The following is a 26999-nucleotide window of genomic DNA, read 5'->3' on the forward strand; positions in this document are numbered from 1 at the left end:
TGTAAACGGCTTTCTGACCTTTAACTTTCTCTGTTTATGCTGCCTCATTCTGTACTTTTTTACCACATCTGGTGTCTGCTTGTCCTGGCTGCTTTTTAGCTGTCACATTCCTTTCATATAAACCCACATTTTCTTCCTAGAAATAAGGCCTATTCTCCTGTTGATCTTCTAACTCTTCTCTCCTGTTTCCTCCTCCTGCTTCCACTTGCATTCCTTTTTTTTTGCCTCAACTTGAGGCAAAAAGAAAAGAATTTTTAAAGCAACATAAAATAATACATTGGCTGTTTCATGCAGCTCATACGCTGCAGCAAAAGCGCAATAGCAACAAGCAGCAGAGAGTGTCAAATCACATTCAGCAGAGATGTCCTTCTGAGGCTGCCCTTTCCAGAGCAAGCCATCTTTTACAACAGACTCACAGGTGCTATTTAATGTTGTAGTTTTGAGAGTAGCCTGTTCTTAACAGAATAATGCAGGCTGGATTTTCAGTGCCCTGGCTCCTTAATCCGCTTGTTGTGGGTGTGCTCATTAATGCAACTCTGTATGTGTCTGTACGCAGCTGTTTGCCAGTTGCCTTGCTTAAATGGTGGGAAGTGCATACGACCAAATCGATGCTATTGTCCTTCATCATGGACTGGACATGACTGCTCTAGGTAAGTGTTGCCGAGGGCTGTCCCATATCTAGGCTGAATCACACCCTACTGTACTCTATATCTGAAGAATGTGCAATTAATTTTGCGCATTTTGAGCATCTCTAGATCCTGTAAATCAGTCGTCATCGGATGGCTCCTGATTTATGGGCAATCTGGAAAGACCGTAGAGAATAATCTGCAAAATGATTGCCAAACTTCTAGAAAACTCAGGAAGTGGTACATTTACATGTAAGCAGACAGGCAAACCCGCAAGGTTTAGCCTTGTTTTTAATGGTGGAAATTGAGATGTTTGTTATAGTCTGATACAGAATGTTCTTAAGGAAATTTGGAAACTTGTGTACAAGTGTTCATTTTGAATTGTATATACCTCAGCTCGGTCCAAGTTCAAGACTAGAGCCATGCAACAGATGTTATAAATAATAGCTCTTCTTACACCTAGTGTTGGGTGATGTAATCATTTAAAGAGTACAACACAGTGTCTCTGAGTCAAGTCCCAGTTCAAGCCACCTGGCAGTGGAGTCCCTGTATCAAGAGGCTCAAGGGCTGGGCTTAGGTCTGGTTCACATGTGCTCTCTTTTAGAGAGTTTTAACAGTACTTGTGTTTGGGTTTGCTGATTCGTGTCTAATGGGGCCAATAGCAGACTGGCTTTGTTTTTTAAAGTTAACTTGTGAAGTTTGGGTGTTTAGCTTCGAGGTCAGTCTGAACAGGACCCAGTTTTTCTTTGGAAAGATGTTTTATTTTACACTGCCATTAAGAGCCATTTACAGCCCTGAACAGGGAAGGGTGGTGGGATGGCAATGATATCGTTGTGGTCAGGATGCAGCATGAGTCCTCCTGCTCCCTGCATGGAATATTAATGAGGGCCATGAAAACATGCTAGCAAAAATATTTATACCTCAGCTCACACAGGCTCCTACTGAACACATTGCACATTATCTTGGAGAGGTAAATAAATAACAGCTGAATATTAATATTTTTATTCAGGATACAGACAAAGACATTGTACATTTTTTCTATTCTTCTTTCTGGACAGGGAGTGACAGAAATTCCTCCCTGACTCTCTGAGATGCTGTTTATCTTAAAGCTATAGAAAAGGTGCTTGTTTGAGAAATCACATTGTCCAAAACAAATAGTTTTCATTTGTCATCTGTGATTATATATGCCTAAGTGAAGCAACTTAAATGTACTGCCAACAAACAGTATCAAGCTTTAGAATGTAAGCTACACATAAAAAGTCTGATAGTATTTCCATTCAGGACATGAAGCAGAGAAGCCGAAATCCAGTGGACGTAGCAGCCAAAAAATATGGAGTTTATCACTGAGGCAAAGAAAAGTTTCAGGCTATTGCCAAACTGGACTCTGGACTCTTCTTGTTTCCTTCTTGTTTCGGTTTTTTTTTTTGTCCAAGTGCTGCACTGTGAAGTCTGAGAGAGCATGGATCAAGTCTGAGAGGCTGGCAGTCCAGCAGTTCATCCCTTCAAAAGCTGTTTGAGAGGAAGTTTTACACCCAGAACTGGGGCAGTCAGTGGAGGAGAAGAGACAGAAACAAGCACTAAGATCTGCTTCGTATTTTGTTAAGGTTTGCCCTCAGCTGCCAGTGGCTCTTTATGGGTTATGATGCTGCGCTGAGGACTCAATACAAGCAAAGCAGGAGTAAATGCCATGATATCAAAGATACGCTGTTGCAGGTTAACTGGGTGTGACTTATAAGGGGAAGCTGAAAGGGCCAAAAGGTTTTGTCAGCATCCAGGGCAAGATTAGCTCCAAGCCACTCTGTGATGGGTCATGACTTGTATTAAATGCCAGATCTCTCTATTCCCCACGTCCACTCTTTTCCCTGTCAATATGCCATCTTGAGCTGTGGCACTCTAATCCCCAGTGTACCTGCAGACACCATCTTCTCGTGCCTCACTGTTGATCTTGTTTGGTATGTTCAGTACAGCACTGATTTTATTTTGTTTGGCTTTTTTGATGCAGGAAACGGAAGACTGGATTCTATCCCTTTTAACATCAGAGCAGCAGTTCTACCTTCAGATATTTCTTCAGCCTAGGCACCAGGACTTGGAATCTAATGCGTCGTAAATCAAATCCATTGCTTCCCTTCCCCCTCAGCTCCCTTGTTTTGTATTTTATTTTGTGGTACATTTTTTACTATGCCTTTCCATTTTTAAAGAAATTCATCTGTATTTCTCATTTACAAAAGTATTATCAAATATATGCTGCTACACACACCATACACACATACACATAAAGATTCCTACTGTCCACTGAGGAAGTGGTTGTGTAGAGTGAGGTCCCTCCCATTTCTTACATACTGTCAGCTAATTAAACCATACTATACTGCCAACCATGGTTAAACAGGATGTGGCAATTCTGCTTACCATCAGCCAAAGCGTAACTGAGTCCAGCGACTCAACAGTAAAGAATAGTTACGCAAGGCTAACTGAGCCGCTAAACTTTGCATTGGGCCTATTTCTGAACTCATTTTGATGTAAATTGGAAGTACATGTGATAAAGTCCATGTTGTAACCACAGTTTCTGGTGGGCATAAGAAGAAGATTCTGTAATGTATATTATGTGACATTAACATAATTGGAGAGTGACTTAGTGGAAGGCATCAGCATGAATTTTACCTGAGATTTATTGGTAAAATAGTCAAAAAAGATGAGAGAACATCATGTCATTCAGAGAAAGATGGACCAAGTCTAGCCAACAAGAGCCTTTGAGGCTTTTTTGGCTTAGGGGCAGTTCAGGTGTAGCTCTAAAACTGGATAATCCAGGATCCAGCAGTGGGAAGCAGGAGGACCACTGAAACTTGCGCTTCCCACTTGCCATGGGACAAACCACCTGCCTGCAACCAATATCTCCTTCCTGTGTAAATGATGAAATACATGTCTAGCCGCTGTCTGCCAGGTGAATGCTTTTGATACATGGGGTGTGGGTCCCAGAGTTTCACTGCCCCTGAAATGGAAAGAGAAGACACTGGTTATGTTTACAGGTGAAACTTTGCTATGTGCTTACAGAAAGGTTGTATTTATGTTATGCAGAACTCTCAGAGAACTGGAAAAGGCCTCTCTTGAGTACACACACAGGCAGAAGTACGCGGCTGAGTGAGAAATACTGAGAGTACACATGCTGTCAGATACCTCTTTCTCTGTTGATCCCATTGCATCTGAGGATAACACACACCTGAGTGCCATCGTTAAGTCATGCTCTAATGAACTGAGATGCTAAGATTTCCCTATGGTTAAGCAGGGTGGTGGAATTACAAGGTGGAAATCACATGCATTTTTTGAGGTCAGATGTTTGGTAATTATTGTTGGTTACCAAAAAGTCTGATCTATGAAAGAAGATGTTAGAGTGAGAACCTAAGAGTCATTGATCAGAAACTCCATTTTTCCCAGTAATAATAGAAGAGCATGACTTGCAGTCAGCACTGGGAAAGAAGAAGCAGAAATAAATTTTACCTTCTGTAGCATTCCTGCTTAGTTACCCTCCGGATTTAGAGTGTGCACATCCTGCCCCACCTCTCCCTCCTTTATAGATTAACCTTCCTTTTATGAATGCATGAACTCGGACACAGGAAAGTGATATGACACCAAAATGAGCTAACAGTTACAGTAATAGGGCACTAGTAAATACTGACACATAACTGATGGCCGTTACCCAAGACCAGAAACGGGGAAGAAGGAAACAAGCACAGTTGTGAGCCAGTAAGAGCTTTCATCCAATTAAAAGAAAAACTGATAGGTAAAGAATAGGAGTCATTAGGGGATCAGATTAATGTGAATGTAGATTCCTTCCCAGTGGGAGCTGCAACCAGCTGAAGAGTTGTCGTTTCAGCTCCCACAATCTTCTTTTTGTAATGGACTCTGCTAGCACGTAGCAACAATCTTCTGTCTCCCAGCTAGCTCCACAGCCATCGATGTTTACAGCTTTGACTGAAGTTAGTGTTCAGTAAATAATGTCTGGATTTCAACCCAGAGTCACCACCATTTGTAGGCACTTTGTTCCTTGACCTCCTTGCTGCCGTAACGACATCTGAATGGAAGGTGCAGTGAGCAACACAGGACTTCTCAAGCAAAAGAGTGCATGGGTGAGAAAAGCAGATCTTTATTTATATGTCACTCTCATGTTTTGGTCCCTTTTCCAGTGTGCTTCTCTGGTGTGTGCGCTGACTCTGCCCTGGTGTTCTCCAGAGCAGAACAGCGGCGGTGAGGACAATGCTTAGAACTGGCAGGACATTGTTGGAGACTTCGGGGCTGCAGGATGGCTTTCAGCAGTCCAGTGTCACACTGGTGACTAGTACATGGAGTCCTGGGATCAAGCCAGTCAACACATTTCATAAGGAGATGTGGTGGTAGGACAGAGTAGCTGAAACTAGAGGCTGTTACATTAGTGCTGTTGATGATGTTTTGATACTTGCTGGAACACTTTCCCCTCCCTACCCAGTACTGTATTGTCATTTATGTCACTGCTTGTTGTGTGTTTTGAACGACTTCTGTGTGATGCACTTTACACTGTAAATAAAGTTGCACCCTCTTTAGTACCCATACAGAGGCAACACTGCACTTTTCTTAATGCCTCACAATAGAAATATCAACCTACCCTTTAGGACTTGCTGGCAAAGCCCGAGTCTTAGGGAGATGGAACTCCACTCAAAGGAAAAGACACAATAATTGCCAGTAATCTTAAAAGGATCTGCTGGATTAGTCCAGGTTTGATCCTCAGATAAAAATGCAGTTAGCACCTAATTTTTAAAATCCTTTCTGTTGGAGCATATTTTAAAATTTATAAGGGCCAAATTTACCACTGGCATAAACAGATGCATTAAAACTGCTTCACTCACTACTCCACTACCAGATGGTGATACAGCTTGTTTCATTCTGCACTAGTACTGGAATTTTTAAAGCCATGGAGACAAAATGTAAAAAATGTACTATAGCAGAAAGCAAGCTTTGCAACTCAAGCACCACTCCTCCAAACAAGTAGCATATATGACATAGCAGTCAAAAGATTTAGAGTGTGGCATTTTTGAAGGTAATGTTGGTAAGCCTTTCAATGTTTTCATACATAGGTGTAAGTGGAGAGACTGAAGTGCAAAAAGTCGTCAGTGCTTCAAAGCCTCCCCCTAAATCACCACCCCAAAAGGTGATGTGAGGTTGCAGACTGTGCTGTTAATGAAGCCTTGACATTTCATGTGCATCTGATAGAAAAGATGCAATTTTACATCTCAAATTTGCAATCCTCTAATACTGGTAATAATCCGGAGCAGGAACAGCTGGGCTGCCTTTGCGCGTGGACTTGGACGTTGTGCGTGCTGTAGACACCCATGTCTCTGTGCTTGTGGAAGTACAGTGGGAAAAGCACGAGTGTCAGCTCTGGTCTCGGGGGTTCGTGTGTGCCAGCAGATGTTACCGTGAGGAGTTACCTTTTTACCTAGAGGACAGTTTGCGCAGCGATCTCTTTTGCATCTCAGCGCAGGAACAGTTTGCACATCTCAGACTTGTCATAGAGCAGTGTGGATCCTCACTGCGGGAAGGATCCGTGCTGCTTTTACTGCACTGCAGATGCTTTTCTGGGAGAACATGCCCTGACCACACATTTCCAGCAGTGAGAGACAGGCATTGCAGTACCCAGAAGCAGGCCAGGTGGAATATGCAGCATCATTATTGATCTTTTTCTCTAAGGTTATTTCCACTCACGCACATGAAGCAGAGCACATCTTCACATATCCGGCCCATTCACAGTGAGCTCCTCTCCCAGGACCAGGGCTGCATTTCCATTACCCTTGCTTTCTAGACTGACATGTTGCTAGTGCCTGCCAATATCAAGATCTGCGTGCTTGCCACCTCTCAATGCTGACCTCGAAGCACTGTAAAAGCTGATGCTCTTCACAAGCTGATTGACATGGTTCTTTGGTCCATCCCGCCACATGTCACTCAGGTGGATGGACCAGCATGACCACCTTGTGCTACAAGAAGCACCATGCATGGCCTGGTGGATAGGACACTTGAGTTTCTCCCAGCCAGTGGCAGGCCCCATGCTTGGCAGTGTTCAAGACTGGGTTGGATGGGGCTTTGAGCAATCTGGTCTAGTGGGAGGTGTCCCAGCCCATGGCAGGGAGGTTGGAACTAGATGATCTTTAAGGTCCCTTCCAACCCAAATCATTCTATGATTCTATACTTCTATAAGAAAGCCACTTCAAGTCTTCCCATTTTATGGGCAAGATAAGCCCACCCTTCTCCACCAAGGTGCTGCTGGTGAAAGCAGACAGATGAGATTTGAGCATGATCATCATCATTATTAATAGTAGGCCTTCTGCAGTTATCATCCATACACCTCGTTGGTAGTGTATGTGGACCAGCACTAACCTTAATCTTCCCAGTCTAGTCTCTTTGCTGAATGTAAATCTTCCTCCTTCAGCTTGTTTATAGGCAAGAGCTGCCAAGCAGATCATCCTGGAAACTCGAGCCTCCTTTTTATCTCCCGACACTTTGAGGCTATGAAAATGTTGGCCAGCCCAGGCCAGCACCACTTCTGCATGGCTGCAAAGGCCAGAAAAGGAGGCTGCTGGGGAGGGGCACACTGGGGCACTGATGCTCCTGGGCTGCACCATCTAGCAGGCCAGGAGCACGGTGAGGACCAATCCTGCGCCTCCGCCCAGCACTCTTCTCTCCTGGATGACGATTTTGCTGTGCCTTATCCCAGCAGTCTCAGGAAACGAGCCTGTCCTTCTGCAGCCAGGTGGCAGAGAATAAGTGCTGCAGTCACCACTCCCTGCTCCATCCCTGCCCTGCAAAAAAAAGCAGGGCTTTTGCTGCTGGCTCTTACTCATTCTTTCCCCTCCTTTCCCCTCCCACCCGCTTCCTCTGCACGGTCCGTTTATTTTGCTTTGCTTTTCAATATCCTGGCTGTTGTACTTCCATCGCTGTGGGAAGAGGAGCGTCATGATTGTGGTGGCTAACTCAGAAGTGATGTGAAACCATTGGATGTGAAACCAGCAGCCTTGCTGGCTGGGGGGGAGGCGGCCGAGCTGTGTGAGTGCGAGTGCAGGCAGGGCTGGCAGGGCTTGCGCGGCAGGCAGCCGAGCTCTCCTCCGGCTGCTGCTGCCTTGCCTTGCCATCCCTTCCTCTTGGGCTCCATGCCCATGCCTCTCCTTTGACAGGCACAGCCTGTGCTTGCAGTTGCTTGAGGTGGGGACTGGCCCTTGCATTTGCCAGGCAGGTTCACAGCACCCTCTGCAAAACCCAAAACCATGACCTTGTCCTGGCTCTGCTGCTGCCTGTCTGCCCCAGGAGAAGAAGTGTCCAGCGAAGCACCAGCCATGGGAGCCCACGAGGGGCCATTTCCCACCCTCAAGCGTGGGGAAGGGGCAAAAACGCCTGCAGTCGAACAGGGTCAGCCTCGCAGCTCTGCTCCAGGGAGAGCCTGGGCGCATCTCCAGACCCATCACAGGGCATTTCAGGAATTCTGGTAAGGGGAGCATCCTGCCAATGCCCTTTTTCCATGCTGGGAAAAAGGGATGTCAAAATGGGAGTCCGTGTGGTGTGACAAGACCGGAAACCTCAATAAAGCTGCAGTTCAGAAAGCACTTAGATATATGGCCATGTCATACATCTATTAAGGGTACTTACCTGCACCTATGCAGTTAAAAACAAGCTTAAGCATTTTTCTGGACTGCAGCCTTAGTCATTATGGGATTATGATAAATACGAAAGCTGTGCCTGCCCTGCAGACACAGTTGAGATGGCTGCTAAGTGCCTGGCATTGGATATTTGCCGTCAGCTGAATAAAGCAAGCTGATAAAAGAGGTGGCTGCCCAGTCAGGTATTGCTAGGCCAGATGTCTGGTTTGATTTTACTAAATAGCTTGGTTAACAATCTGGGGTAAGGGATAAACAGCTTATTAATTAATCCTGCTGGTAATAAGCAGGGAGGTGCTGTAAGCACCTGTGGGAATAAATGATATAAAGGAAGGATAATCACATTAAGGGGAAACAAGGTGAAATTAAAGTTAGAAATGACAAGTCAGTGCTTCCTGAGCAAAAAAGCCAAAATGAATGTGCCCCTGGGGAGGGAGGGAGGTGTGAAGGCATCCAGTGTCCTGGCTATTCCCACCCACACCGGGTGGGGTTTTCCTGCTTGGGAAGACGCAACGCTGGCAGGAGAGAGGAGAGTAAAACACAGGCGAGCCCACAGCGCAGCGGCGGTGCAGCAACAGAGCCCGAGTGGTGGTTGGTTTATCTCTGTTTTGGTGCCAGCAACGTTATGATTTCTCTCCGGCCTGCACCAGTGAGATGATGTTGCTGCCGTTCCTGCGTGTGCTGGCACATGAGGCAAGTGGCTTCTGGCAGCTGGTGTCCCCATGGGAGGAGGAACGTCCCAAGGGCTGGAGGCACGAGGCTCCGAAAGAGCAGATAAATAAAGGAAGATAAATACAGCCAGGCGGGGGGAGCAGATCCTGGTGGTGCCACCGAGGATCGCACTGCACAGCACAACTGGGAGAGCCGGCTCCTGCTGGGAGCCTTGGCTCTAGCATTTCCCTCCTGCTTGGAGTGTGATTTTGCAACCTAAATGTTCTGAAAGTATGGGGTGCTCCTGATTTCATCCCTGGCAGGACTACGTAAGCCAGACACAAGTGGCTGCCGTGTACAAATACCATGTCTGAGGACGCTTCAGAGAGGAGTGGCTGAGTGTGGCTCTAGGGATATATAAAAAAACAGGACTGAAGATGAGTAGAGCAGATATCCCATTGCACCAAAAAGCATATGGACTTTTCAGGATACCAGTGGGCTGGGCTCCCTCTGAGAAAATCCTGGACTTCATCCTTTCAGTTAATGTAAAACTAGACCTGATACAGCATGATAAACACGCTGTGCAGTCCAGAAAGCTCACTCCAACAGGTTTGTTGTATTTCTGCTTTCAGGAAGCTACTGAGGTTTTTTAAGTCTTTCAGGGTATTCATGAGAAGATGCAAAAGTAGCAAAGAATGCAGACAGTCTGCCTGGGGATGCGTGACTCAGGCTACACTGACACTGGTGCTTTGGAAACCATCAAACACTTAAGCACCGAGGATTAGAAGAAGGAGCCATGTCCCTCCACCTACATTTCCAAGAAAATCCATAATTGGGCCTTAGGGCAATAGAGATAAAAGCTGAGCAGCAAAAGTGAAGCTGCAGGCTTGCACAAGAGCTCTCCGTCACCACCGCCAGACTCAGGCTCCCAATCTTACACAAAAAAGCTCAGAACTCTGTCACGTTTGAGACGTGGTTGGGTGCACCATCTCCTTCGGCCCTCTTCTCATCACTGGTGGGTGCCTTTGGACCCAAAAGCAGCTGCAGATATCCTGGCAATCGATGTTCGGAGTTGGGCGAAGGCCCTTCTGTGGAGTTTAATGAAATGCAAATCAAACCGAGGATCAGGATCTATCTGAGGCATCAGTGGGATAGAGCAGGAAATAACAGCCAGGGTGAATACCTGTCGAAGGACAACAAAGAGCACAACTGGATTTTCCACATTGTCCAACACCCCAAAAATTTCCATCGGACTTGGGCATCACTTAATCCAGAACATCTCTGCTAAGAGAAAGCCTTCATGGCTGGTACTCCCCATCACATGAGCTGTTTTTATACCTCCCCCATCCACACAGAGATGCGGTGTCTCCATCCCTGGGGAAGCCCAGAGATTAATGCTGGCTCCACGTCCCCCAGCTCTGTTGCGAGGGATGGATGGGCCGTGGGCTGCAGGGGACGATGCAGATCAGCTGCCCATGGCTAAAGTGACCTCTTCTAATGTAAAAACAGCGAAAGTCTGTTGGTGGGAGGTGTAGTTGGCCCTGCCCGTGCAGGCACGGTGAGGCAGGCAGGCATCTTCAGGGCTGCAAAGCACTGACTCAGACCCATGGCAGCCTTGCCTGGCTCTGCCCCACGCTAAGATCCCTTCCAGGGGCAGCCATGGGGAGAGGCAATGCCCACCGTGTTGTCTCGGCTGCCTCAGAGGGCCTGCATTCGGGGTGCATATCCCCATAGTGCTTATGTGCAACCAGCCTCGTGGAGAGGTTGAGAGGGCCAAAAGTGAGTGCCACGCAGACACACAGCTGGGGGGAGCGGGGCAAGCGGGAGTCCGAGCAGACCACCTGATGGAGTGGGGAAAGTCAAGAGCCCTGGCCAACAAAGCTGCTGTCCCTCTGCTGCAGCGCCCTCCATCTCTCAAACTAACACACAGCTGTCACGTCAAAACCCAGGGCTGGCCTCCAAGAGCAATGCTACATCCTGTGTGGCATGCTGGTGTCCCATGCTGGGACTACAGAACTCCACGGTCCCCCCACACTCAAAGGCAGCGCTGGCTGCCGGGGCAGCAGCCTGGGCTTTTACACAGGGGTGCCAGGAACTCCGGCTCCTCTGCCACCACTGCCGAGATGTGGTGGGTTGGTGGGACGGATACTGCCACCTCTCTCTGTCACTGCCCACGCCGGCGTGTTGCTGCAGCTGGGTTGGTTGGACACTCTTCTGCTGCCAACATGACGCATGGACATCGCTCGCTGCGATGCCAGGCTGCTGCCCCAGGCATCACCGGTCAGATCCTCTGCAGTCGGGATTGAGCTTGGCCTGTTTGTAGACCACGGCCATGTGTAATTAACTTCCACAGCAAGGCTTGCTGGTGCTGATGTCATCTGCAAAGATGGGGAAACTAAAGCACAGGCACTGAGTAATCTGCCCAGCCATGCGCTGGAGATGGACAGATACAGTCTGGGCTGGAGCTGGGACTTTCCAGCTCTTCTCCCAAGCTGTTATTGCTGCCTGGCCATGCCTGCCAAGCAGAGCTTGCACCTGACAGCTGCTGGGCCTCTCAGAAGTGGGGTGGGGTGTCTGAGGATGCCAGAGAAAAGTCCCACATGTCACCACTACCTGGGTGCCCTCTGCCTCAAAGGCAGACGGGAGTATGCAAGAAACCCTCATGTTTGATCACATAGGGGATCACCAGGACCATAAAAGCAGCAAATATCTGAGAGAAAAGGGAGAAATAGAAGAGATCTGCAATGTGTAAAAAAAATGAGTCTTGGGATGCAGTGGGTTTGGGTTTTCAGGCTTACCATTCCCTTTTTGCAAGTGCACGCAGAGACCTTCCCCTTGGACAGCCCTGCAGACTGACAGCCAGGACAGGCTCTTAGCTGCTTGGACTTTGCAAAGTTTCTATAAAGTGTCAGGACTTCAGGTTCAGTAGCTCGTTAGCCCACTAGGTCAGCTTGCGAGACTGATGCAGCCAGATGGGAAGTACTGCAACTGCATATCCGCTGCTGAAGACGGCACCTATTAGAATAGAGGGGGGAAAAAAGGGAGGAAAAAAACAACCTCAAAGGAAGCCAGTTGCATCAGAAGTTTGTTTCACGATGTTCAGGTTTGTCTGGAAAGCTCCAGGTCAGACCTGGCATATTCCTGCTGGCTGGGAGGAGGCATGTGGGTACCAGCTGCCCTCACCCTGCCCTGCCCACCCCGAGACAGAAACAGTGGCCAGCATGAAAAAAGGCTTTTCTGCTGCCATTCCTCATAGCCACACAAACCCATACCCGTCTGATGGGGGTCCCAGTAGCCTGTGTTTTGCCTGCTGGCACAGCTTCTGACCCAGCCCAGCCTGGCAGCCCCGCAACAGAGGAGCCCCCACCTTGCTCGTGGAAGTTTTTGGTGGGGGTTCGGACCCTGAATCCCCACCGAGCAATGCTCTGCTCCCACACCAGTGCAGAGAAGAGAGGGGCCCAACAGCAGGCTCCTCTGCCCTGCCCCTGAAAGCGGGGCTCACACGTTTTCGATCAGGCCCCCCGGAGAGCTACCGGGCTGCAGTCACAGCAGGTTGCATCATCTCCCCCCATGAAAGCCCATTGCTTGCAGTTTTGGGGTGGGTACCAGCAAAGCAGCATCTCGAGGGCATCTGGCAAAACGTCCCGTGCCTGCAGCCCCAGCGGCTGGCACCAGAGAGGCCAAAAGAGAGACATCAGGGCTGGGCTGAGTCCTCCTGGGCCAAAAGGAGCTTTGCTACTGGGCTAAAACAGTCCTTTGAGGGTCCTTTTCTGAAGGATTTTTGCTCTGGCCTTGGTGAAAATGGTCTGACATCCAGCTGCTGTTTTTTTCCTAGAACAGGCTACTCTCAAGGTTCTTCCATCAAAGTCTCCTCTGGGAGGAAGGAGTGCTTTCACCACATGAGCAAAGCAAGTGCTCGCTGCTGCAGCTTGGCCGGGAGTCAGATGAAGATGGCTCCGTTGCCCTGCCAACCCTGTGATGTTTCAGCCAGGATTTGATGCGATCTGGTTGATTGTATGTCCAAACAAAATGCTCCCACGAGCTGCTCGTATTCCTGGGCTCTGCCTTCAGTCTCGCAGGAGGGCAGCGACTCTCCTGGGAGCCCAAAACTGCTGCCTGTGCCCTGCCATTTCCAGCAGCATCCCCTTCCCGTCTGTCTCCTGTCCTGTCCCCTGCCTCCATCTGTCCATGCCACGGCTGAACCGCCCTCGCAGCCGAGAAGGGGATGGCCAAGGCACGGTTTGGCTTCCTCAGTGCTGCGTGTCCCTGAGGTGTACAATTCTCCTTGTCTTGGTAACATCTCACACAGCTTTTCTGTCTTTTTAGTCCCTTCCTTTATTCTGCTTCTGCTTTTCCTTCCCCATGAGATCTGGCAACCGCGTACAGAAAGAGATTTTTTATGTGTTGTATCAGCAGCTCTGGGTCCCCACAAAATGCTTCAGCAGCTGCCGTTCGAGGCAGTTAACGCGGCCCAGCGAGCCGGACCAGGGCTCAGGAGCCTCCTGCCAGCCCCGCTACGGGCTCATGGTGTGTGCCTGGGCGAACCCTTCGTCCCCCAGCAGTTTCCATGCAGACATTGGACACAAGCCAGCTTTGCTGAGCAGGCATGGACAGACCCACACCAAAGCGTGGGTCTCCTGGGGTCTTGCACTAGGGAAAAGACTTTTCTCCGACGGCAGCAGAGCCCCAGCTGAGGACTAAAGCCTGACCCATGCTCCCGGTCGGCAGCTCCACCCCTCCTGCTGCCCCAGCAATGCCTGCGGTGCTGGCGTCCCTCCACAGCTGCCATGCCCAGAGCACACGAGCCCTGCGTTGGATGTGCCATCCGGTCCTCAAAAGCAGCTGTAAACACACTTTTTGACTTTCTGCTATTTTTTTCTGCCGTACCCAGGAGCCTTTTACACTGAAAAGCCTCGGTGCTCCTGCACGGTGCAGCCCCCAGTCCCATGGTCCCCCCGCAGTGCGCTGATCTCTGTGGGAAGGAGGATGGCAGGGGTCCCATGCCTTCCAAAATAATCTATGTTTGCTATGTTCCTCCTCTTTATCACATCTGCTCATGGTCCCCGAGCGTGTTTTTGTTCCTGTTTGTCTTAATTGCACAGAAGCAAGGGGAGGGGAAAGGAAGGAGGAGAGAGAAGGAGGCGGGGAGAAGGGAACCATCTCTGCTCTTCCCCTCCCCAGTGCTTACCTCCAAGTCCAAGCATCTCCAAGGCCAGCTCGCCAGCATTGGATGGTCTCAGGTCCACTCGGCGCCTGAGGACTTGACATCCAAAGGTGTTCTTGTGTCTTCTCTTGTCACAGCTGCACACCCCCAACAGACACCCTCATGCCCCTGGCCCCCGACCACCTCCAGACCACCTCCGCGCCACTTCCAGCTAGCAGGTGTGAGCAGTACGAGATACCATTTTTTCACATCCTGTGCTGATAAGGGTGGGTTTTATCTTTGTCCTTTTCAACTCCTTGTGCCCAGGAGCAGCTTGTCAGCCATCAGACGGGAAAGAAGTTTCCCAGACATGCTGCAAGGATGCAAAGGTATTGTTTGCACAAACAAGTGTTTGCGCCTCTCCTTTTCCAGTTTTCAGAGCAATCCCTTTTATTTTCCAAATCATTTTTCCAGTTTGCCAAAGTAATTTTAAGTCCTACACATGTGCTCCAGGGCAGTGCCTCCCAGTTTAACGTCAGCTGCAGAGCTCAGAATCACATGCCACAGTCCACCATTCAGGTCAATTACAAAAATACCAAGTGGGACCAGATTGACAAAAAAAACCCACAACAACAACAAACCCCAAACAACCCTAAACCTTGCCTGAAGTATCTCTGCAATGTGGCCACAGGCCATTGGCACCAGATGCAATCATCCAACAAAGTCTGCACCTTCTAGTAATGTCATTCAAACCATGCTGTGGAGAACTGCACAGGAGAAGGTGTCAAAAGCCTTGGCAGAGACAAGCGATGTGCCAAATGTCCTCCTGCGTGTCAGCATCCCCTCTTACCTCATTACAGGAGAAAACCAGGCTGATGTAGTACGATCTGTCATGATTGCTGTGCGGGTGCCGTGATGCACTTCTGGAGTCTTCTGGTACGTTACCTGCCCTCCACAAATTTTCAGTAGTAATTACAAATAGTTCTGGGATTGACTGAGCCATGTCTTGCGCTGTTTGAAGATTGATTTTGTCAGGCCATGACAGCCTGTAAATGTCTGACAGCTGTGGGTTCCTCCTCTCCTCCTCTCGGCTGAGATCTCGCTGCTCGCTGTTGCTGTTTATTGTAACACCTACCTCAAAAATAGGTGTTATTTTTGAGCCTGCACCTCAAAATGAAGACTGATGCAAATACAGCATTAACCAGTTTGGCCCTTCCAGTGCCAACAGTTGATGCCTTTTTTTTCACTTTGTCTCTCACAGGAGGCTACCACTGTATTGACTGGGACTGGCAGTGCATCTGCTTGGGCTGTGGTACTGGAACCATGCACGTATTAAAGATTAAAAAATACAGAAAAGAAACAGAAAGAGCTTCCACGCATTTCCTAGAAATTGCTTTCTCTATGGTAATGAGTAGCAACAAACTGGTCTTTTCTTGGCATGCACATGAACCCCTAAATAGCACAGAAAGCACAAATTTAAGTTTTGTGTCTGCCCGAGGCATTCCGCAATGCAACAGCCTCAGAAGAGGAATGCCTGTTCCTATACCTCAAACATACATTTTGCTATAGAAGGCAAACTCTGCTTGCGTGAAGGCGCAGGTTGCAAACTCCAGAGATGTTTCAGCTGCTTCTTCCCCCCCATTTCTGCTCATTTGCCCCCTGCTTGAATAAAACAGCCCACTGCAAATGAGGTAATCCAGAGGGAGGTTCAGGGGCTTGGCTTCACTTGTGCCAACCTTATGCCTTTCACTGACAATGCTGCAAGGAGAGGGTGCTGTGAGACACAGACCTTAGTCTTCACCAAATAGGTGTGTTTCGGAAGAGGCACTAATTTACCAACGCTCCCACCAGCGATACTGGTAGCACCTCTGGGATAATGTAGTTAAGAGGGGGGAAAAACAGCTGCACAACAGCAACTGCAGCCAGAGAGAGGAGTGAGAATATATGAGAGAAACAGCTCTGCAGACACCAAGGTCAGTGGAGAAGGAGGGGGAGAAGGTGCTCAAGGCACCAGAGCAGAGATTCCCCTGCAGCCCGTGGTGAAGACCGTGGTGAGGTAGGCTGTCCCCCTGCAGCCCATGGGGGTCCATGGTGGAGCAGATATCCACCTGCAGAACATGGAGGACCCCACACCAGAGCAGGTGGATGCCCAAAGGAGACTGTGATCCTGTGGAGAGCCCACGCTGGAGCAGGCTCCTGGCAGGACCTAGGGGCCCCTGGAGACAGGAGCCCACACTGGAGAAGGTTTGCTGTCAGGACTTGTGACCCCATGGGGGATCCATGCTAGAGCACTCTATTCCTGGAGGACTGCACCCTCTGGAAAGGACCCACTCTGGAGCAGTTCATGAAGTACCACGGGAAGGACTCATGTTGGAGAAGTTCCTGGAGGACTGTCTCCTGTGGGAGAGACCCCACGCTGGACCAGGGGAAGGGTGTGAGGAGTCCTCCCCCTGAGGAGGAAAGGGTGGCAGAGACAACGTGTGAGGAACTGACCACAGTCTCCATTCCCCGTACCCCTGTGCCATTCAGGGGGAGGAGGCAGAGAAATGGGGAGTGCAGTCGAGCCCAGGAAGAGGGGAGGAGTGGGAGGAAGGTGTTTTAAGGTTTGTTCCTATTTGTCATTATCCTACACTGACTTTTGACTGGCAATAAATTAAATCAAGTTCCACAAGCTGAGGCTGGTTTGCCCGTGACAGTAATTTCTGAGTGATCTCCCTGTCCTTCTCTTGACCCATGAGCCTTTCATCCTGTTTTCTCTCCCCTGTCCAGCTGAGGAGGGGAGTGATAGAGCGGCTTGGTGGGCACCCAGCAGCCAGCCAAGGTCAACCCATCCCACCAGTGTAGCACTGTTTTCCTATTTTTCCCTTAACATCCTCTAATTCATTGAAGAACAAGTGCTAGCCCCAGCCAAGTGTGCTGGCCCCAGCTGACAGTGATTTTTACTTGCCATCTTGAATATCCTTATCTGAACCTGTTTTTCACCCCAAATGCTGTGTCCTCGGCCTCCTCTCGCCCTGGATATCACCAGAACCCTGGCCATGAGCACTCCAGACAAAAAGGTGGTTTAAGACCCCTCAAGCCAGGATGGGCCCAACCCCCTTCCAGTACTGTCTCCATCAGACGGGGCTGGCCAAGCATCAGGCTGAACCCGGTATACACACATTTTTAAGATCCTTCACCCTAAAGCAGCAATTACCAGATAAAAACTGATAGTGGCAGCAGGTACCCATCAGACTCTGTTTTCTTCTTTTCCTGACAAAGGGCAGCACTGGCATGGAAAGGTTGTGGGACCCTAAATGCCCATCATCCACCCAAGACCTTCAGAGGATGCTTTTCCCTCAGACTCCCCACCACCAGAGGAAGGGAGGTCCATCCTCAAAGCTCAGGCTGCAGGTGAGGGCTGGGATGCATCTTGACGAACCCAGCACCTGCCCATTTCAAGGGGCTTTGGCACAGTTCCTCCTGCGAGTGAAAAGTCTGGCAGTGCTCCTTACAAACACAAGTGACATGTCAAAGCAACGGAAAAGCTGTGGGCTGTAAAATAGCTCGGCTTTTTTACCTGATAAAGCTCTTCCTGAAGCTGTTATCTGAGCTTCTGGACCTGTTGTTAGTAAAAAAGCAGTATTAAAAAAATAACTCTGTGCCTCATTTTAAAAGTCTGTCCCCATCAAGCCGCATTTTTCGAGCCACTCATCCTTCAAAGGAAACGGTTTTAAAATGCAAGGCAAATTCATCTCCTGTGCTGCCTGGGGCTCTGGTCTGAGCCGGCTGTTTGGGCTGATCGTGATGGCTGGTCACTGCTGAAGTCTACCCGAAACACCCCCTGCATGCGGAGAGATGCTGCGCCATCAAGGCCACCCACCTGGGAAGCTGCAGCTTTGTTTCTTTTAAAACATGCAGAGCATCATCCCCAGCCTGCCCGGCCGCGGGCAGCTCCTGGGAAGGCAGCACTCACCCCAAGGCCCCCCAGGCTGCACCCCACGTTTTTCCTCCACACAGCACACATCCCATGTGGCGAGATTCCACCCGCCGGCACCATCATTCCGCTCCTGCTCCAAAGGTCCCCGACCAGACCAGCCGAGCGCCAGGACTAGCTCTGTGCACCAAAAGGCAGCCCCCCATGGCAGGGGCAGCCTTCGGCAGAGGTAGGAGACAGCGGGCCCCCAGATGGTTTTGCTTTTTGGTTCCCAAAACCAGCTCAAGCCCTGCAGCATGCACAGAGTTGACAAATTTAATTGAGAGCCACAAGTTCTAACCCTCTCAGTGGCCAGCACGTATCAGCAGAGGACTTCAAAATTTGAGAGACACATTTGAAACCAGTGATGGTCAAAAGCTGGACAGTGTTTTCTGAGAGATTAGACTGGAGAAGAGAAGGCTCCGGGGAGACCTTATAGCGGTCTTCCAGTACCTAGAGGGGGCCTACAGGAAAGCTGGGGAGGGACTCTTGATCAGGGAGTGGCCAGCAGGTGGAGGGAGGTCATCCTCACCCTCTACTCTGCCCTGGTGAGGCCACACCTGGAGTACTGTGTCCAGTTCTGGGCTCCCTGGTTCAAGAAGGACAGGGAACTGCTGGAGAGGGTGCAGCAAAGGGCTACCAAGATGATTTGGGGACTGGAACACCTCTCTTATGAAGAAAGGCTGAGGGATTTGGGTCTCTTCAGGCTGGAAAAAAGACGGCTGAGGGGGGATCTTATCAACACTTATAAATACTTACAGGGTGGGTGTCAGGAGGATGGGGCCAGGCTCTTTTCAGTGGTGCCCGGGGACAGGACAAGAGGTAAAGGGCACAAACTTGAGCATAGGAAGTTCCACCTAAACATGAGGAGGAACTTCTTTCCTTTGAGGGTGGCAGAGCCCTGGCACAGGCTGCCCAGAGAGGTGGTGGAGTCTCCAACTCTGGAGACATTCCAAACCCACCTGGACACGTTTCCATGCAACCTGCTCTGGGTGACCCTGCTCTGGCAGGGGGTTGGACTAGATGATCTCCAGAGGTCCCTTCTAACCCTACCATTCTGTGATTCTGTGTGAGTGTAGTGATAGGATGAGGGGTAAGGGTTTCAAACTGAAAGAGGGGAGATTTAGATTAGATATCAGGAAGAAATTTTTCACTGTGAGGGTGGTGAGACACTGGAACAGGTTGCCCAGGGAAGTTGTGGCTGCCCCATCCCTGGAGGTGTTCAAGGCCAGGCTGGATGGGGCTTTGAGCAACCTGGTCTGGTGGGAGGTGTCCCTGCCCATGGCAGGGGGGTTGGAACTAGGTGGTCTTTAATGTCCCTTCCAACCCAAACCGTTCTATCATTCTGTGAGATGCCGACCAGCAGTCACTCCCCGCCAGCCAAATCAACTGCACGGTCTTGTTTAAATCCAGCAACAAGGACTTAATCCAAGTGGCTGCATGGCACGGGTGGGATGTGCTCTCAGCTGGCCCTGTCCTGAAAACTCAGCCCTGGGACTTCCAATTTGGTGAACCAGTCTGCCAGAAAAAGGGTTTGCTCAGGGGCACGCACAGCAGAAGCACATCTCCGAAACCCAGTCATCTGTAAAATAACAGAGATTCACAGAACTTGGTTCTACTTATACAAAGGCAGTGCCTTGTTGTGCCTATACAAGTAGGGTAAGGTGACCCAGGTTTACAAAGAATTTGTCATTGAAGGATAAAGGTGCGTTGCTACATTAGGGAGACCTATTCAGGTAACTACATGAAAATATAGTGATGGTGTAACTGTGGGTGATGGTGACTCTTTCTTGCACCATCAAGTATTTTCAAAGATAGTACAAAGTGAGGTTTGTACAAGAGAAGAGGAAAGGGCTTGCCTTTTTAAATATTTTTGGTAGCAAACAGCAAGAACTGCAGGTGAATAGGGATGACAGGAAGGTGATGAGAAATGTTCACCATCTTGGCTTTAGCTTGGAGAGTTTTAATTTGCAGAGTGTTGCCTGAGAAAAAGGGGATGCTCCTGAAAATCATCTCAAATCGTGAGTTTCACCTTTTCTTTTGGTCACATGCCCTGTTTGCCCAATGCCCAGTTTGATCACCTGTACAATGCTGTGTTTTGTGATTATATCATGAAAAGACATTATTTTGCTTGCTGATTTTCATGTGTGGCACCTTCCCTCCTCATTGCATGGGTGGGATGACCTTGCCTCCCCGCCAGCATCTCAGCAAGGGCCACCACACCTTAAACATAAAATGCCAAGAAGGTATAAATTAAATATTTCTACCAACAGCAAAGGTGCTGGGCACCTCCACTCCACAACAGGCCTAGCGTTATGGGGAGCTCCAGCATCACCACCCACCCCTGCTGGACCACTGCTCCCCTGCCAAAAGTAGACAGGATCATCCGCAAGGATGAAACTGGGCACTGCTCTCCTGCAGACTCCCCCTAATGCATATGGCCACTGGTACCCAGAGCTGGCCTGAAGGCAATGAAAAGTGATGCCCTTTGCAGGGATCAGTTGCCTTCGACAGATGCAAAAATGGCAAGCAGAGTTTAGAAAGAAGAAAGCAGCAGACCTCGGGTGTCATCAGCTGCTGCGATGCAGCTCCCAAGCCAGGGGGTACTCACCCACCAAAACCCCGTGCAGAAAAACTCCTGCAGAAGAGAGGACTCCACTCCATGGGGCAGGACAGCTATTTCTTTCCTAACATGAGGCCACGGCTGGAGCTGCACATTTGGGCTAACTCAACCTGCCCAGTGCTGTGCAGTGGGAGCTCCGATGCGAGCAGAGCAGCGTGTGGCCACCCCAGCAGCACAGGCTTAGGACCTCCACTGCTGCAGCCAAGTCCCAGGGGCTCAGCTTCTCTGCCACTCAGATAGACTCCTTCTTGGTGTTTGCTAATTTCCCTTGTTTTCTTGCTTTTTTTGTTTGTTTGTTTGTTTGTTTTTCTTATTTTTTTAATCTCTTATTTTTTTAATTTTTTTTTATTTTTTATATATATATATTTTTATATATATATATAATTTTTTTAATTTTTTTAATTTCTTATTTTTTTAATACAGGTCTTTCAAGTCTCTACCATGAAGTGAATTTCAGGCAGGTGGTCACCAGTGGGTTTGCTGTCTGCAGACTCATGTGGACCATCCTGTATAGACCCCACATCTGTGGGATCTTGAAGGCTTGGGGTAATAAATTAGCATTCACCTAAAACCTTTGGTGCTGCAGCCTTGTGGTGAGGGAAGAGCTGGCCCTACACTGACAGGGAGAGGTCCCTGTGCGTGATCCACCCCACAGCTGGCTAGGCTGTACCAGGAATCCAGCCTTTTCCTGGATGATGGCTGTACAGCAATAGCTAATCCAGCTGAGCAATGAAAGGATTATTTCCACAGCTGCCATGCAACTGCAACAACAGCCCTACAGATCTACAGAAACCCCCAGAAATACCCGTAACTGCAACCCCACCCCCAGTCCCAGCACCAGCACGGTCCCATCCTGACCTGCTGAGGCACCATTGCATGTCCCTGTCTGCAACCATCCCTGGCCACCACTGGCAATAGGGCAGCTGGACCTCTGGTCTGGCTCAGTATGGCCATTTCTGTGCTCCTACCTTGGATAAAGGATTGCTGCAGACATCAAGTCACTCTTACAGCTCCCTTTGAAACCTCCCTGTTTTTCAGCATCTTTCTAGGAACCCTGGAGACGGAGAAGCCAGAAGCTGTTTTCTAGCAAAAATAATCTCATGCCCAGTCTCTGTTTGCCTTTAGTATTCCCCTATTTAATACCACTAGTGAGTGACAGCATGGAATATATTTGTTTCTTGCTGAAGAACACACCAAAGAGCCAAGTATAAACAAAAATACTGACTGAGCACCTCAGCCTTCTGAGTAAGAGTTAGCAGTTTTCCATCCTTTAGCTCTTTTCCACTCAGAACTGCCCCATCACTGTGTGACTCCTCATTTAAGGAGTCTTTCTGATTGTTCAAATGCTGCTTGCCAGAGATTTTGTCCATGTGTTCAGCAGCCTTAATCAAAGAGCAGGCTTTTCTAACTCTGGCTCTGCACTCGTTGCTAATGACCACAGCTTTCCATTTGTCTTCTACTGGATTCAGTTTGTAAATGCCATTTTCTTTCCCTGTTGCAATCAAATTGGATTTCCAGATGAGGAAGCCCATTTACACCGATGCAGTGCTAGAGGAGATGCTGGAGTCTAAAAAGCCCTTCCTGGCCTCTCTCCAGCCAGCACCGTGCTTAGTTTTACATTTTCTCTTTTAAATTTGTCCCGTGATTACATGTGCGCACCCATACATACATATACGTATGCGCACATGCACACAGATGCATGTGTGTGGTCAGATGAGGACGTGGAAAGATCCCCAGCTGAAGAGCCTCATACCTCCTGAGCCTGTAATTCGTCAGAAAACAGCGCCCCACACCTGGAGACCTCGCAGCCCCGCGTCCCAGGCCTGAGGGGGGTGTTCGGGGGTACACCTTACTGTGGTGTGAACGAGACCCTGCGACGCAGAAAGGCCAGTGCCAAAACCCCAGAGGCTTCAGGACATCTCTCTTGCGGTTGCAGGAACTCTAGAAAAAAAGTCCATCCAAGAAACATGGAGTTTTCCCTGCCCAGCCTCAGGTGCAGCCAGCTCCCAGCAGACGGGGCAGGTTGTCCCCTGGTGTGAGAGCCCTGGCAGGGTGCGCCCCGTCCCCAAAATCAGAGGGGCTGCAGGACGCACTACAAATGCGTGTGTCAGCACTGCCAACCTTTTACCCTAAAGCCCTCAGAAAAGGGCTTCTTTAATACCTGAGCTGACTTCTTGGGCTGCTGGTCACAAGAGATTTCAGTGCTGTTAAAAACAACCAAACCCAGAACAAGGGGAAGAAAGATCAGCCTTATTTCCCTGCAGGTCTGTACTTTCCCATGGTTGACACAAGCTCCTCTGGTATCTCATCACCTCTTATTTCACTGATCCTGACCTACATGCCGGGTGGGTCACAATGTAAAAATGGTATGAATAATTTATGATTGACCTGGCAGGGGAAGAAGCAAATAATGAACAGATTGTTATCAAGGAGCCTTTTAAGTAAAGGAAAAAGAAATGTCTCACCACGGGTGAGAAATTCTTTCTGCTGGTAACTGATGACCAGCTGTGACCACTGAAAAAAGCTTTGTTCGGTCCAACATCCCAGCTCCAGGGTTTTCCTGTGGTGTTGGTACGGTGGTATTTGTGGCACACACCACCACGCGCTGCATACATGGACAGACACGTGTGGAGGCACACCTAAGTGCCACACAGGGCATGTACCACTGGTGCAAGGAGGATCTGCACCCAAAAACCCTGTGCCAAGTCCCGTTCTCAAACTAGGACTTGTTTTTTGGCGTCGACGCCTGAACAAAGTGCCTCGCCTGCAGCAGGAGCTTTGCTGAGCATAAGCGTCAGGAGTTGGAGCATGGGGTCCTCATTAAAACAAACATCCCCAGGAAACTTGCTAAACAAGGAGAAAAAAAAATATGTTGAACTGGACTTGTTTTGCTGAGTCAGGATGATGTAAACATGCTTGAAAGGAATAAACACTCCCACTTCTGAGTCATCCGATAAAATCACATACCTTGACTATCTCTTAACTCTGCTGATACTGAATGACTTAAGCAGAAAAAACTTGGTAGTTGTGCGGATTGCTGGGTTCAAGAAGGCTGTTGGGAGCACACTGACTGCCTGGTGGATGGGTGTGTGCTGCACACCATTCCTGTGCATTTACACAAGCCCTCTTTCTGATCTCGCTCAGCGACAAAGGAGGAGAGCCATTGCACTGACAATAAAGCTGAGACGGTATAAAAGTGGGGTACGATCACAGCCAGTTGCCTGGGATTTTGCAAAGCCCAGCTAGCACAGAAGATTTTGTGCCAGGGCGCCTTTTTTTAGATCTGGGCCATTACCCTAGGATTATGCTACTGCTTGGTAAAAGAAAACTAAGCCTGCAAATACAGCAAGTTCCCAAAGCAGACTTACCAAACCCTGGGGTTAGCAGTGTGGAAAGCAGGCAGAGGCTGGGGACCCATCCTGCACACCCTGGACCAGCGCCCAGCAGGCTCCATTGCCCATCGAGGGCACGTGGGCAACACCGACACATCGGCAGCACTCGTGCATGTCCTGAACATCTAAGACTGAGCAGCATGGATTTTCCTAAGCAAACTTTTATGAACCTTCTCCCATCACATACTGTCATACGATCCTTCCTCATAATGCGCTTCGTTTGCGTTTTCCCTGCTTTGCCGTTCACCTGTGCACAGCTACAAGGCGTGGGGTGAAAGCACGCGCTCGTCCCCACAGCAACGGGCACATCACTGTCGGGGCTGGAGTCTTGTGATCCAGGCTACGGGACTGTTTTGAGGTGGTATCACATCGCAGGGGATAAAGTTTCACCAAGGCTTGTCGGAAGTAAAGTGATGGCTGTGATGATGGCCAGGACTGTATCTACACTGGCAGGGCTTGCGGATTTGTGTGCTCAAGTGTAGAAAGGGAGATGGATGTGGGAGGATGTCTGCGTCCCTAACTACAGACTATTCAATTCTTCCCAGGCCAGTATTTTGTTTACCTAGTGTGTGTTTGCCAGCCATCCTTAGCCGAGGAGCTACATCGGCTTTTAGCATCTGTTTTCCCCACCACAGGTGGTACTCGTTTCCCAGTGAACATAAATGTTGCTGACTCAGAATGACCTGCTGGCTTCTGCCCCAGGAGCAGAGAGCTGAACTGCAGCGGGGAGGCACCCAGCAGAGACCCTCTACGGGCACCAGCCCACAGGGACTGAGATCCCCAACCCATCAGTCTCAGGGCATTAGCCAGACACTGCTCTTGCTGCTTAGGATGAAAGCCAAGCAGAGTCCCAGCTCTCCAGGGTTAATAACCAGCTGCAATAAAGACAACTAATTCTACAAAATAGTAAAACAACCATCAGTTAGGCTGAGAATGCCACTAATGGATATTTTTCCAGCCCTGCTTCAAAGCGCAACGATGGGCTTTCAGCAGAGCAATTAAAGCAATGCCCAGACTGGAAATATCTCCTGTGAACCAAGTCCCTCTGGGTGGTTTGGCCATTTGCAGCAATCTACTGTAATGTTCAAAGGGTTTAAAAATTTGGGGGAGGGGGATGAGGGGAAAGCACGCACACTTTCAAAAATAACCTCCATCTCTTCTTAAGAGGATGACCCAGGGCACATGGTGCTATGGCATGCTGGAGAGGTGAAGTTACCTAAAATGGGTCCTCCAGAGGGAAAAGATAAAACTGCTTCATCCTCCTCTCTCTGTCCCTGGATGTCGCTGCGCTGTGTTACACCTCCGCAAAGAAGGAGGGTCTTCTCCAAGCAGCTGGTAGCTGGGGGGGAGGTTTGGGGTCTGCTCACCTCACAGGAGGTGGAGGGCACCGGGTAGACAACCCAGGCCCCTGGGAGCACCTTGTGATGCTAGGTGCTGTGCTGCACCGTGTTCATCTGCTGCTGCAGGATCAGGCAGAGATCTGCTGATGCACAGTAAGGAACAGACAAAAGGTGGGATTAGGTGAAGGGAGTTCCATTTTCTGGGGAAATCTCTGATTTCTTGGGAGCTATGGGGACTTTCCTCCTGCGGCTGCTCTTTGCTGCCAGGCAGGTCAAGACAAGAGCTGTGGGCTCCTCTGCAGTATTTAAAGCAGCAGAAGAGGAAGCTGATGGGGCAAACGCTTTTTTTTTCCTTGCTGTCCATCAACCTGCATTGAGCTGGGAAGGCCATGAGTGGTTCCCCCTCACCAGGAAGAGGGTAGGAGAGGGGAGTCCAGCTGTTGTAATCAGCTTTGGCCCCAGAGAGCATCCCTGGCTGCCCAGACTGCTCTGGGGGTGAAAGGGGGTAGGCCCTGTGCTGTGACCCGCACCCCAGCAGCAGCAGGAACCCTCACGTGGTGCCCCAGATCCAGGCAGAGGCAGACAGGGTTATTACTCATCGCACTGGCTGTGCAAGCCACCCCAGTCCAGGTCAGCCCTCAGAGCAACTCAGGCCAAACCCCAAACCCTGGGCGCTCAGGAGAAGCGTGGCCATTTCTGGGGCTACGGGGTTAGATAAAGGGAAATGCAGGGTGAAATGCAGCATCTGGATTCAGGAGCAAACTCTGAAGTTCCCCAAAACCTGGGGGCGATTTGCTCCAAGAGGTTTGGCTCAGACTTTCCTCTCTTCCTCACCAATAATCGCCCCCCACCTGCAGCCAAAAGCAGGACAAGCCCTTGTATGGGCCCAGGTGTGTTGCTCACAGAGAAAACCATCACTGCCAGCACCACAGACCTGCAAGGACCCTCCGTCTTTACCAAGCCCAGCGCATGTGGTGTCTAAAGAAGCTTCCTGACTCTGTCTCACTAGGTAGCTTTAGGAACACCCCACCACAGTCATCTCTCTCCTGGGGAGCAAATAAAGTTCTGCTCTTAGCTCAGAGCAAATCAAGCAAATTCACTGCAGAGGAGTGGCTGGTTTGTAAGTGCTGTGGGTTTAATAGTAGCAGAGAAGCCTGCCCAAAACCACCACATTCAAGAAGACCCCACAGCTCATCTCTGCCTACGAGTCTCTGGGCTGAAGGCAGCGTGCGCAGATGAAAGAGCACAGCTTCTGTGCTGCAGACAGAGTGCTGACAAGTGCTGGACTTATTACTTGTCATTGTGGGAAATCCATTTATTCCACTTACTCCCAAAGGAATGAGTGACATGATGTTCTGTAATTTTGAAGTCAATTTGGCGGTGGTTAAGCAACAGAAAACAGAGACTGAGTCACCTTTATTTATAAAGTCCAACAACATCAGATCTCAAGAATAAAAAGCAAACTACTAAGTCCCCCTACCCAGACTGCAAGAATTTGAAATATCGGCAACTTATCCAAGTAAAGCAGTCCCATTGACTGCAAGAGGCTGCCTTTTCAAGAGTCAGACCAATAAGCAAACTAATTTCTGCACGTAACAT

At 49.4% G+C, this 26999-nt stretch overlaps 1 protein-coding gene and 1 long non-coding RNA gene across 5 annotated transcripts in view; one reads left to right on the forward strand and one right to left on the reverse strand.

Annotated features, from left to right (window-relative positions):
- SVEP1 (sushi, von Willebrand factor type A, EGF and pentraxin domain containing 1) overlaps positions 1 to 5203 on the forward strand; it is a 132599-nt gene extending 127396 nt beyond the window's left edge. For both annotated transcript variants that reach the window (XM_074569193.1, XM_074569194.1), the window contains 2 exons: positions 557 to 650; positions 2629 to 5203. In XM_074569193.1, coding sequence (XP_074425294.1) covers positions 557 to 650; positions 2629 to 2659 — 125 coding nt within the window. In that variant the 3' untranslated portion in view covers positions 2660 to 5203. The remainder of the gene's footprint in view (positions 1 to 556; positions 651 to 2628) is intronic.
- On the reverse strand, positions 3372 to 25896 carry LOC141735848 (uncharacterized). 3 transcript variants are annotated; one of them, XR_012584846.1, is made up of 3 exons: positions 11746 to 25896; positions 9886 to 10130; positions 3372 to 3612 (listed from the first exon to the last, which is right to left on the reverse strand). It is a non-coding gene; the product is annotated as an uncharacterized LOC141735848 (long non-coding RNA). The 3 variants fall into 3 exon arrangements; XR_012584848.1 differs by lacking the exon at positions 3372 to 3612 and adding an exon at positions 6619 to 7447; XR_012584847.1 differs by lacking the exon at positions 3372 to 3612 and having other exon boundaries at positions 7537 to 10130; positions 11746 to 11962; positions 14136 to 25896.
- Between the last annotated feature and the right edge of the window lie 1103 nt (positions 25897 to 26999).

This window comes from Larus michahellis, chromosome Z, assembly GCF_964199755.1.
Source record: "Larus michahellis chromosome Z, bLarMic1.1, whole genome shotgun sequence".
Lineage (NCBI taxonomy): Eukaryota > Metazoa > Chordata > Aves > Charadriiformes > Laridae > Larus > Larus michahellis.